The sequence below is a fragment of the Brassica napus genome, chromosome C1 (genome assembly GCF_020379485.1).
Source record: "Brassica napus cultivar Da-Ae chromosome C1, Da-Ae, whole genome shotgun sequence".
Classification (NCBI taxonomy): Eukaryota; Viridiplantae; Streptophyta; class Magnoliopsida; order Brassicales; family Brassicaceae; genus Brassica; species Brassica napus.
Genome location: NC_063444.1, coordinates 48,783,204 through 48,794,875, shown reverse-complemented (window position 1 = coordinate 48,794,875; position 11,672 = coordinate 48,783,204). Strand labels below are relative to the sequence as shown.

At 41.2% G+C, this 11,672-nt stretch overlaps 2 protein-coding genes and 1 non-coding gene across 3 annotated transcripts; 1 reads left to right on the top strand and 2 right to left on the bottom strand.

Moving 5' to 3' along the window:
- Positions 1-825: 825 nt before the first annotated feature.
- LOC125580365 (probable F-box protein At5g47300) lies at positions 826-2,433 on the bottom strand. The gene has a single exon (XM_048744732.1). It carries the CDS (start codon positions 1,928-1,930, stop codon positions 941-943), a length of 990 nt encoding a protein of 329 aa, XP_048600689.1. The 5' UTR covers positions 1,931-2,433; the 3' UTR covers positions 826-940.
- A 1,630-nt stretch (positions 2,434-4,063) lies between these two features.
- LOC125581057 lies at positions 4,064-4,170 on the bottom strand. Its single transcript, XR_007318768.1, has one exon. It is a non-coding gene; the product is annotated as a small nucleolar RNA R71 (small nucleolar RNA).
- Positions 4,171-7,111: 2,941 nt separating this feature from the next.
- Positions 7,112-9,127, top strand: LOC125580097. The gene is made up of 2 exons (XM_048744071.1): positions 7,112-7,816; positions 8,513-9,127. The coding sequence occupies exons 1-2, from the start codon at positions 7,112-7,114 to the stop codon at positions 9,125-9,127; spliced, it is 1,320 nt and encodes a 439-aa protein (XP_048600028.1).
- Positions 9,128-11,672: the final 2,545 nt, after the last annotated feature.

The following is an 11,672-nucleotide window of genomic DNA, read 5'->3' as shown; positions in this document are numbered from 1 at the left end:
ATATCTTGGCATTCCATAGGGGCATGTGTAGAAACATATGGTTCCTGAGAATCCGCTATCAAGTCCGAGTGCAAGCGTGGAACATCCTGAATGTTCATGTTCAACTCTGGTTGAGAGTTAACATGAGGCACACTAACAGAAGTTGTAGGGAGACTTCCTGTGACTGTTTCATCATTTTGTTGCTGCAAGATGAGATCAATATCAACAATTGGTATGTCAGTAGTCACGTCCACTGATAATTGATGTTACGTTCACGTTATGTCTTAGAATGCTTCAAAACCCACTGATAACTGCATATTTCCAACGTATTTGCATGGAACGGAAGAAAAAAAAAAGCTGGACATAAATTAAATGGGCTGGTCTTGGTTTAACATGCGATTTCTCCACATCTATACGTTTAAACTGTTCGCTCATGTTTTTTTGGTAATCATGTTTTAAAAAATTACTAATGACTAATGCAGAGGACGAGATGATCAAAGTGACGACGGTTCATGTTGTTTACGGAGTTTCATGACAGAATCATTCTTTTCAGACTTGTTGTTATTCTTAATTGGATTCTTGCACACATTATTTTTTGCCACTTGGTAGACTTTTCTGTTATGAGAGAAACCCCACAAACTTATTTGTAAAAGTTCTTTGTGTCTTTTTTTTTTTTTGGGTCTCACTAATTCTTGTACATAATTCAGTTAGGTCAGTCGTGTTCTATATCTTTGAATTTATTACGCTAAAGAAGCATGCAAACCTGCATGTAAATTATGTCAAAGAAAGATCTGGAACCTGAGAGATCTTTCCTGAATCCTGATCATATAACGATACAAAAAATGATGAAAAGTAATGCAATAGCAACAAGTATGTATAACTCACTTGAAACATTTCGTAGTATAAAAAAATACCACTAAACTAAAATCAACAGAACTTGTGCCCATCAAAAACAAAACCACTAAACTCTGTAAAAAAGCTTGGACCATCTTCCAGCATATTGTCCGTTAATTGTATCTCTTTTTCTTTTCCCTCCCACACCTACACCTTGGTGGATTTGTGTCAAACTTGGAACATAATTAAACAAAATCGGGCACTGTTTGGCTTCTCCAAAATCAAATTCTCTGACTTGATTTTGCTCTCCAACAATGTGAATCAACTTTTTGCCGTGGAATTCATCTTCCAAGTATCTATCACAACACACGATGACTTTCTTCTCCTCTTCGACCAAAAAACTTACGGTATCCCGAAGATGAAGTCCAGCTGGCGAGTAATCCAGTGCTAGGAACATGCTCCACGAGACTTCTTTGGTCTCACCAATCTTATTTGTCACCCATATCTCTGTCCTTGACGTATAATCTCGCTGTAACAACACAGAAAGCTTCTCTTCTCTAACAACGGACATAGACATAGTTTCATAGAGAAAACTCTGGCACGGAAGACGTAGACGTTCAAACGTTTCACTTGTATAATCAAAACTGAGTAAGAATATGCTGATGGGACGCTCATCTTTTTTATCACAAGCAAACCAGTACGTTTTTCCTTTCAAAGACATGAACTGTTCAGAATCTTCTATGGTGCAGTCGGGGGTGATATCAAGACTCCTCCATGAATTAGAGTTATTCTCAAAGATTGCGAAGTCAGGGTGGTAGCTCAATACTTTATAGCTATTACCATGGTAGGATCCAAGAGCATGGCTGCTGACACGTGTTTTGGGTTGGATCCACCTAGCTTGACTAGTACACGGGTTCCAGACCACGAGTCTAGTGTTGTCTTCGTTGATGCATAATAATAAGCCGTCGCAGTGAAAGACTTCATAAATATCGAACTCATGATCTATTAAACTACTATAAAGAGGGTCAACTAGGCTAAGTTCGCTTGTGACCTCTGGAACTCCATTGAGATTAACTCTCGTCGAACAAACCATAGACTCGTTCAACATGAGAGTCATAAGCTGCTTTGGGGATTTATCGAAGTGCTTTCTTGTGAATCTCCGGTTGTTGAATGATATCTACCATATTTACATTGTTTTAATTATCCTTTCTTGTGCACATTGGTCTTTTGGAATAGCATTTACACATGTTTAGGTTGTATTTTCATGCATTAGTCCTTATCAGGTGTTGGAGGGAGTTTCATGATGAACTTTGTGCCCGAATGAGTGTTTTGATGCCAAAAGAATGAAGATGAGTCGTTGAAGGCTCCTAGCGGCCAGGCGTAGCGGCATCATGAGGTCGCTATGCGCGTAGCGGCCAGGCGTAGCGGCATCATGAGGTCGCTATGCGTTCAGGACTTCAAGCGCCTTCTACAACGGCCAACCATAGCGACTTCATGAGGTCGCTATGAATTTCAAATGCGGGAAAATCGTCCAAGTATCCTAGCGGCTACACGTAGCGGGCATGTGATGTCACTACAGGCGTAGCGACCTCTGGTAGCGGCCTTTTATGGTCGCTACGGAGAAAAATATCTGTTTTTATGGGTCAACCCAGGCTTGTTGGGTTAACCCAGCTCGATTTTTAGTCTTCTATAACTACTTTTCAGACAAAAAAAGTTGGAAAATATCTAGTTTTGTATGAAGAACACAAGAACTCTTTAGAGAGAAAACTTGAATCTATAGTTTCTTTTCTTCTTATTCTCTTGAATTTGCTTGACCATCTTGATTACTAATCATGATTAACACCAAATCATCTTTGATTCTTGGGTTTATCATGAAGAGTAATGAGTAGTTACCTTTGGATTCATGGGTTAAGGTAGATTAAGATGATTAAGTGTAGATCTAGGGTGTTTTGTTGTAGATCCTTCTTATTCCTTGCTAGTAGAGTGATCTAAATGCTATTTTAGAGTTGGCCTCTCTAAGGTTGAGCTCTAGACATTTCATACCTGAAAAGTGTTGATGAAATGTCTGAACCAACTCTCCTAAGCTTATAACACTCTTTACCAAAGAGATTTGTTGTTAAATGTGTTAAGATGGCTAATAGACTTGATTTTAATGATTGCTTTGATAATATTCAACCAAAGAGATTTGATGCTTGAGTTATCTTAGTGAATGAACATCCATCTAGAGATAGAGTTTGTTTAGGATTGTGTCTAAGCCTAAGGTTGATAGATTGATTGAAAGGTACCACCTTTAGATTAAAACTTGATCACCCAAGGTCAATTTCCTTAGCCCATGGGTTCTCCCATCTCATAAAACAAAAGAAAGTTTGTTCTTATTTGCATTTTAGTAGTATTTTAGTCCAAAAACATCTTATCACTTGATTGCACTTAGATTAAGTATGAACTTGTATTCTCCTTGATTCAAAATGCTTAGAAATGGATTGACATCTTAAGTACTACTTTGATTTGAAACATTGGACCCGAGAAAAGTCCATTTCAAACTTGGCGCCGTTGCCAATTCTAAGTTATTTTGACATTGAGATTTGGTCATTACTTGAGACTAAGTCTTACTTTTATTATATCTTGTTACTGATACTCTATCCTAGCCATTTTACATCTCAGGTGCATGAACTTGAGGAGCAGAGGCCCAACAAACCTAGTTCCACCGGTTGAAGACATTAAAGCACTTGAGAGGCAGCTCGCAAGGAGAAGAAGAGAAGAAGAGCAACAGGCTCACCTAGACAGATTGGGATTTGTGATGGAACAACATCATAATCAGCCTCAAGAAGGAGAGGCCATTGGCCAAGGAGCTGCAAACCTTCGGCCACAACACCCACAGCGACAAACTCGAGCCATTGGCACCTATGATCAGCCTAATATCCATGGGAACAGGATGGGTATTAGAGCACCAGCTGTAGAGAACAACAACTTTGAGATCAAATCTGGTTTGATCAACATGATAGAGAACAACAAATTTCATGGTCTGGCTTTGGAAGATCCACTTGATCATTTGGACAGATTTGACAAATATTGTGGTTTGTCCAAAACCAATGGTGTTTCGGAAGATGCTTTCAAGCTGAGACTGTTTCCATTTTTCTTGGGAGACAAAGCACACACATGGGAGAAGAACATATCAAGTGACTCTATCAACACTTGGGATGAATGCAAAAAAGCTTTCCTCACCAAGTTCTTCTCTACTTCAAGGACTGCCAAGCTAAGGAATGAAATATCTGGATTTCAACAAAAGAATCTTGAAAGCTTTGGGGAAGCATATGAGAGGTTCAGAAGCTACTTAAACAGATGTCCGCACCATGGCTTCACCAAAGAGAGCCTGCTTAGTACTTTCTACAGAGGTGTCCTACCAAAGTATAGAAGCCGGCTTGATACCGCCAGCAATGGATTCTTCCTAGGACGAAATGAAATAGAGGCCGAGGAACTTGTAGAGAACATGGTTCAAAGTGATTCAGTCTACAATGATGAGCATGATAGGAGCAACAGAGGTAGTGGGGGTGATGACTCCAACACAAAGAGAGAGTTGAAGGCTTTACAAGACAAGATAGATCTACTTCTTATGGACAGAGCCAAACAAGAGAAAGTGAACTATGTTGGTGACCAGAAACAAGAAGAGGTAGCTATTCTTACTGAAGTTGATGGTCTAGAAGGTCAATAAGAGTTGTGCTTTGTAAATGCTAATGGAACATGGTACAAAAAGGAACCTAACTTTCAGTACAACAACTATCAACAAAAGCCCTTCTACAACAACAACCAACAAGGTGGTTACCAAGCTAGAAAAAACTACTCTCAAGGTTTCGCCCCTAAAGGAAATCAGTCTACACAAGGACAAGCCGGATCCTCTACATCTGCCCCACAAGAAAGTAGCACTGAACAAATGTTGAAACAAATATTGGAATCGCAAACTAGAAGTGAGAAGCACATTGGGTATGAGCTAAAAAACCTTCATAACAAAGTTGATGGAGGCTACAATGATCTCAACAACAAATTCTCAAACCTTGCTTCCAACTTCAAAGCTTTGGAGAACCAGTTTGCCTCTATGAGTAGTAACTCCAAACGTCCTATGGGATCGCTTCCTGGAACTTCCGAGCAGAACCCCAAGGAGACAATGAAATCCATAACCCTAAGGAGTGGTAAACAATTGCCTCCTAGAACTCTCATTAGGGATAATGAGAACCAAGACGGGGAGGTGGTCATCAATGTGGATGATGATGTGGTTATTGTTGATGAGAAAACCAATGAAGAGATCTTAGAGAAGATAGTTGAAGCTAAAGGGAAAGGAAAGATTGGAGAAGAAAAGAAAGTTGAGAACAAAAATGAAATCACAACTTCATCAAAAGAAGCTCCGTTCATTCCTCCGCCATATGAAGCAAAACTTCCCTTTCCTGGTAGATTCAAGAGGCAACTTTTGGAGCAATACAAGGCCTTGTTTGAAAAGCAAATGAGTGAAGTTCAGATTACCATGCCCATTATTGACGCCTTCATGCTAGTGCCTCAATACAGCAAGTTCCTCAAGGATGCTGTCACCAAGAAGAAGAAAGAGATGGAAGGGATGGTAGTTCTCACCCATGAATGCAGTGTCATTATACAACGGTTAACCATCCCTAAGAAGCTTGAAGATCCAGGCAGTTTCACACTACCTTGTGCCATTGGGCAATTGACTTTTCAGAAGTGTCTATGTGATTTGGGAGCAAGTGTGAGCCTTATGCCTCTCTCCATTGCTAAAAGGCTTGGGTTTACACAATACAAGAAGTGTAGACTCTCTCTTGTGTTAGCCGACCGCTCAGTGAAGATTCCCATTGGTATCCTAGAAGATCTCCCTGTTATGGTTGGGAATTGTGAGATTCCTACAGACTTTGTTGTCTTGGAAATGGATGAAGAACCAATGGATCCTTTGATATTGGGGAGACCTTTCTTGGCTACCGCAGGAGCTGTTGTGAACGTTAAGGAAGGGAAGATTGATCTTCATCTTGGAAAAGGAGACATCATGCATTTTGATATCAAGGAGGTGATGAAAAAGCTCACTACCCAAAACCAAGCATTCTACATTGAAGAGATGGAAGCTCTAGCTGAAGAGTATTTGGAGGAATTAGCTATTGAAGACCCTCTTCAACATGCCCTAACAGTTGATAGAGAAACTCAATTGATCGAAGATGAGGAGAGTGCAAGGTATTTGAAGATGCTAGACTGCCACAGGGAGAAAAGTGGAGAAGACAACTTCATAGAGCTTCCACAAGAAATTCATCATGCTGCCTCAGTTGATCAACAAGAGGACCTCCAAGAAGGTGATTGGACTGAGCTGAAGGCCCCAAAAGTGGAGATTAAACCTCTCCCCCTTGGTCTAAGGTATTCATTTCTTGGACCTAATGAAACATATCCTGTCATTGTGAGTAGTGAACTGAGTGAAGACGAATTGTCTAAACTTTTGAATGAACTAAAAAAATATAGAAAGGCAATAGGCTACTCGCTAGATGATATTAAAGGAATATCACCTTCTTTGTGCATGCATAGGATACATCTAGAGGATGAATCTATGACTTCTATTGAACATCAAAGAAGGTTGAACCCCAACTTGAAAGATGTTGTTAAGAAAGAGATTTTAAAACTCCTAGACGCAGGTGTAATCTATCCTATTTCATATAGTAAATGGGTGTCTCCTGTTCATGTTGTCCCAAAAAAGGGTGGAATAACTGTGGTTAAAAATGATGTGAATGAACTAATTCCAACAAGGACAATAACGGGACATAGGATGTGCATAGATTACAGAAAACTCAACTCAGCATCTAGAAAGGATCATTTTCCATTGCCATTCATCGATCAAATGCTAGAGAGACTTGCAAATCATCCATATTATTGTTTTCTTGATGGGTATTCGGGATTCTTCCAAATCCCCATACATCCAAATGATCAAGAGAAAACGACTTTCACATGCCCTTATGGTACCTTTGCTTATCGAAGGATGCCATTTGGGCTATGTAATGCTCCAGCCACCTTCCAAAGGTGCATGATGTCTATTTTCTCTGATCTCATAGAGGATGTCGTGGAGGTGTTCATGGATGACTTCTCTGTCTACGGATCTTTGTTTTCTGCTTGTTTATCGAATCTGTGCAGGGTCCTAAAGAGATGTGAGGACACCAACCTTGTGCTGAACTGGGAGAAGTGTCACTTCATGGTTAAAGAAGGGATTGTGCTAGGACACAAGATTTCAGAGAGGGGGATTGAGGTAGACAAGGCCAAGATCGAAGTAATGGTTGCATTAGCCCCACCAGAGACGGTTAAAGACATTAGAAGCTTCCTTGGTCATGCTGGATTCTATAGAAGATTCATCCAAGACTTCTCAATGATAGCAAGGCCAATGACTAAGCTTTTATGCAAAGAAGCTGCATTCAACTTTGATCGGGAGTGTCTAGAAGCATTCGAGAAGTTGAAGGGTAAACTGATTAGTGCCCCCGTTGTGCAACCACCGGATTGGGATCTCCCCTTTGAGATCATGTGTGATGCTAGTGATTATGCTGTTGGTGCTGTCCTTGGTCAGAAGAAAGACAAGAAAACTCATGTGATCTACTATGCGAGTAGAACTCTTGATGAAGCCCAAATGAAGTATGCTACAACTGAGAAAGAGTTGCTAGCCATTGTCTATGCCTTTGAGAAGTTTAGAAGCTACCTGGTTGGGTCAAAGGTCATTGTATACACTGACCATGCTGCGTTGAGACACCTTTTGGCCAAGAAGGATGCTAAACCAAGACTGTTAAGGTGGATCCTGCTGCTACAAGAGTTTGATCTTGAGATAAAAGACAGGCCAGGGGTTGAAAATGGTGTAGCTGACCACTTGTCTAGACTAAAGATTGAGTGTGGGATCCCCATTGATGAAGGGCTTCCAGAAGAACAGATCATGGCAATTAGAGCAGTGGTAGCAGTTTGTGAATCCGGAAAGAAGCTTGAAGAGGTGAAGGCAACTGAAGAGAAAGGTCCTTGGTATGCTGATTTGGTGAACTACTTAGCCTGTGGAAGAGAGCCATTGGGTCTTGAGGGATATGCCAAGAAGAAGTTCTACAAAGATGTGAAGAGATACAATTGGGATGAGCCTTACCTCTACATACTTTGTAGGGATCAACTATATAGAAGAGTAGTAGCTGGAGAAGAAATCGATGGGATCCTTAAGCACTGTCATGGGTCATCCTATGGGGGTCATTTCGCCACTTTCAAAACTGTTGCGAAAGTGCTACAAGCTGGGTTTTGGTGGCCTCATATGTTCAAGGACACTCAAGACTTTGTATCGAAGTGCGATTCATGCCAGAGGAGAGGAAACATCACCAAGAGGAATGAGATGCCTCAAAACCCAATTCTAGAAGTGGAGGTGTTTGATGTGTGGGGCATCGACTTCATGGGACCATTCCCATCATCTTTTGGAAACAAGTACATCCTTGTAGCCGTTGACTATGTCTCCAAATGGGTGGAAGCTGTAGCAAGTCCAACAAATGATTCTAGAGTGGTCATCAAGATGTTCAAAAGCACCATCTTTCCAAGGTTTGGAGTTCCGAGAGTTGTGATCAGTGATGGAGGGTCTCATTTCATCAACAAGCTATTTGAGAATCTTCTCAAGAAGAATGGTGTAAAGCATAAGGTTGCAACTCCCTACCATCCTCAGACAAGTGGTCAAGTCGAGATCTCCAACAGAGAAATCAAGGCTATTTTGGAGAAAACTGTGGGAACTACAAGGAAAGATTGGTTTGTCAAGCTAGATGATGCACTTTGGGCTTACAGGACGGCTTATAAGACTCCTTTGGGAACCACACCCTTCAACCTTGTGTATGGAAAGGCTTGTCATCTATCGGTTGAGCTTGAGTATAAGGCATTGTGGGCTGTTAAGTTGCTTAACTTTGACATCAAGAGTGCCAAGGAGAAGAGACTTCTCCAACTCAATGAGCTAGATGAGATTAGACTGGATGCTTTTGAGAACTCAAGGATTTACAAGGAGAAAACCAAAGCTTTTCATGACAAGAGGATCGTGAAGAGAGAATTCAGTGCCGGAGATCAAGTCCTTCTCTACAACTCTAGGCTGAAGTTGTTTCCCGGGAAGCTCAAATCGAAATGGTCCGGTCCTTTCAAGATCAAGGAAGTTAAGCCATATGGAGCAATTGTGTTATGGGATAAGAATGGTGGAGATTTTACAGTCAATGGACAGAGAGTTAAGCTCTACATGTCCTTCACACCAGAGGAGGAAAGAACATCGGTTCCACTCTCCGACCCCATTCATGCCTAGCCATAAAGAAAGGAAGTCAAGCTAGAGACTTAAAACAAGCTCACTTGGGAGGAAATCTCATGTCTATCCTTGTACATATTGTTTTTATGTTTATTTAACTTGTTTTTGCTATGTTTCTTCGCTTTATTTCTGATTACAGGTTCGAGTTACGGGATTTCCCTGCATGATTGCATGATTTCCACACCCCGTCCGCAAAAATTGGCCAGAGACACCAGTTTCACCAACCAAGATGGAGAGAAGTTGAGATTGGAATCATGGGACATTCTTTGCTCATAGCGACCTTTCGTAGCGGCATCATGTGGTCGCTATGCGCCAAGGATTTCAAAGACGGAAATTAATGCAAGTGGCGTAGTGGCTTCTTTAGAGCGACCTATATTGATCGCTACGATTCGAACGCAACCCGCAACGGCATCCCATAGCGGTCACATAGAGTCGCTATGTTTTCTCCTCATTCACATGCTAAGTGTCGTAGCGGCTTCTTTATAGCGACCTATTTTGGTCGCTACGATTTGGACGCGACCCGCAACGGCCTCCCATAGCGGTCACGTGGGGTCGCTACGTTTGTAGCGGTTTATCCTAGCGACCTTTCAAGACCGCTACAGAGCCCAGGTACGTTTTTGACACTAGAAATCTCGGTTCGATTTGAGTAAACCAACCCAATCAACTCGAACCAATCCACACAAAACCTGAGACAACCTCATCTCTCTCTCTCGCGGCTTCATATCTCTCACAAACATCATCTCTCTCAAACACCTCTCATCATCCCACAATCCCACCAAATCCTCAATTCTCAACCAAATTTTGTGGTTCAACTCCCTATCTCCACGAAATCATCCATAGTTTTGATTTCTCTATTCAATTTGCATACAAACAAGCTAAGGTATGAAAATTTCGCCTTGAATCATCTTGGGTTGAAAATTTCAAGTTTTTAAACGATGATGCATTATCGATTTCTGGATGGAAACTTGTATCTTGATCATATATAGGCTTGTTAACGAGTTGGGTTGATAAAAAAACTTGTTAGATTATCTTTAATTGAGATTTTAAAATCTAGGGTTCTTGGTGATTTTGGGAATTTCGAAAAACATTTGGACATAAGTTGATTATGAGATGGTTAGTTGCAAATAGATAATATTAGGCTGATATTAAGTGATTACTTCATCTGGAACTAAATTGCTCCACAAATTTGACCAAAACACTTCTCCATAGAAGTTTGAGTTTAGTTGAAGGTTACATCTAATACTTATCTTTTTGCCCTCTTTTTCTCAATGGGATGCACTTGTTTGTGAATTGAACTTTCATATCTTGGTAAATTCAAATTCTCATGCCTTTTCAAGTATCTAATTTTCAGGTACTATGACTAAGTCAGATAGCAGATCAAAGACCAAAGGCAAAGCACCAACCAAAAGACTTGAGGGTCGTGATTCAGAAATTACTAAACCATGGCCTCCAAAAGCAATGGCATCCAAAGAAATTAGAGAATCAGAGAGTGAAGAAGAGATTCCTTTGAAGAGGATAAGGAGGTCAAGAAGCAAGAAGAAGACAAATGAGACGGTAATAGAGCGAGATAGATCAGTGATTCCAACAACCTCTCAGCTGCTCAATCACCTCACCAACTCTGTTTGGGTGCCAACAAGATTCCCTGATGCCGACTTTCTGCGAGAGACAGGGTTGTATGATGATGTCTATGCAATATTGAACAGCATGGGATTGCAATCGCTCTTGACAATAGAAGCTCAACCTGTCTATCAAGAAGCATTTTCTCACTTCTTTGCCTCTCTAGAAGCAGAATTTCATTGCGGAGACTACGTTGAGACGGATGGATGGGGATTCATCAGGTTCAGAATAAAGGGCAAGGCTTATAGGATGACCTTTCGTGAGATAGCTGATGCAATGAAGTTCGAGGACAACATTCACAGTCACCTACCTAAGTCCAGTTGGAGAATCCCTGAGCATGTTTGGCCTCTTATCGCTGGGAAAGAGGTCCACCATCCGGCTTATAACAAGAACACAGCCATCAGGAATCCTGTAATCCGATATGTGCATCGCATTCTGGGTAATACTCTCTACGCCCGCAGGGAATCGGGCAATGTTTTAGAGGAAGAGTTAACACTCATTGGACGTGGAATCATGCCCCTCAAAGAAGTTGGGCTTAGGGAAATCACTAAACATGCAGAGAATCCTTTTCAACAATTTGGGATGGTTGGACTCTTTGTAAGAAGACTTTTGTACTTTCAAGGGTGGGCTTGGACCAATGTTGATAAGACTCCACAGTTCTTCTTTGGTGGATTAATCACACCTCTACTGATTGCCAAAGGAGTAACTCTTGGAAATGATGCTTTAGGACCACACTTCATGGATGGACCTTACATGAAAAGGACTCTGTACCTTTCGGGGATGTATGAAGGAAAGCATGTCTACTCCTTCACCCACACCACTGGCCCTGCGGAACTAGTTCTACCGAGCCCGCAAATTGCTATGACTAGAACCAAGAACAGTCTCCTTTTCCGGGTTCCACTAGACCTCCTCCTCGGTCCATGATATT

What these genes read in the sequence shown, in the direction of transcription:
- LOC125580365 (XM_048744732.1), bottom strand. Translation starts at nt 1,930, where the DNA reads ATGACTCTCATGTTGAACGAGTCTATGGTTTGTTCGACGAGAGTTAAT.
- LOC125580097 (XM_048744071.1), top strand. Translation starts at nt 7,112, where the DNA reads ATGGTTGCATTAGCCCCACCAGAGACGGTTAAAGACATTAGAAGCTTC. An exon ending in AGAAGCTTGAAGAGGTGAAG is followed by an intron (nt 7,817 to 8,512) that starts GCAACTGAAGAG and finishes TACCATCCTCAG; the next exon opens with ACAAGTGGTCAAGTCGAGAT.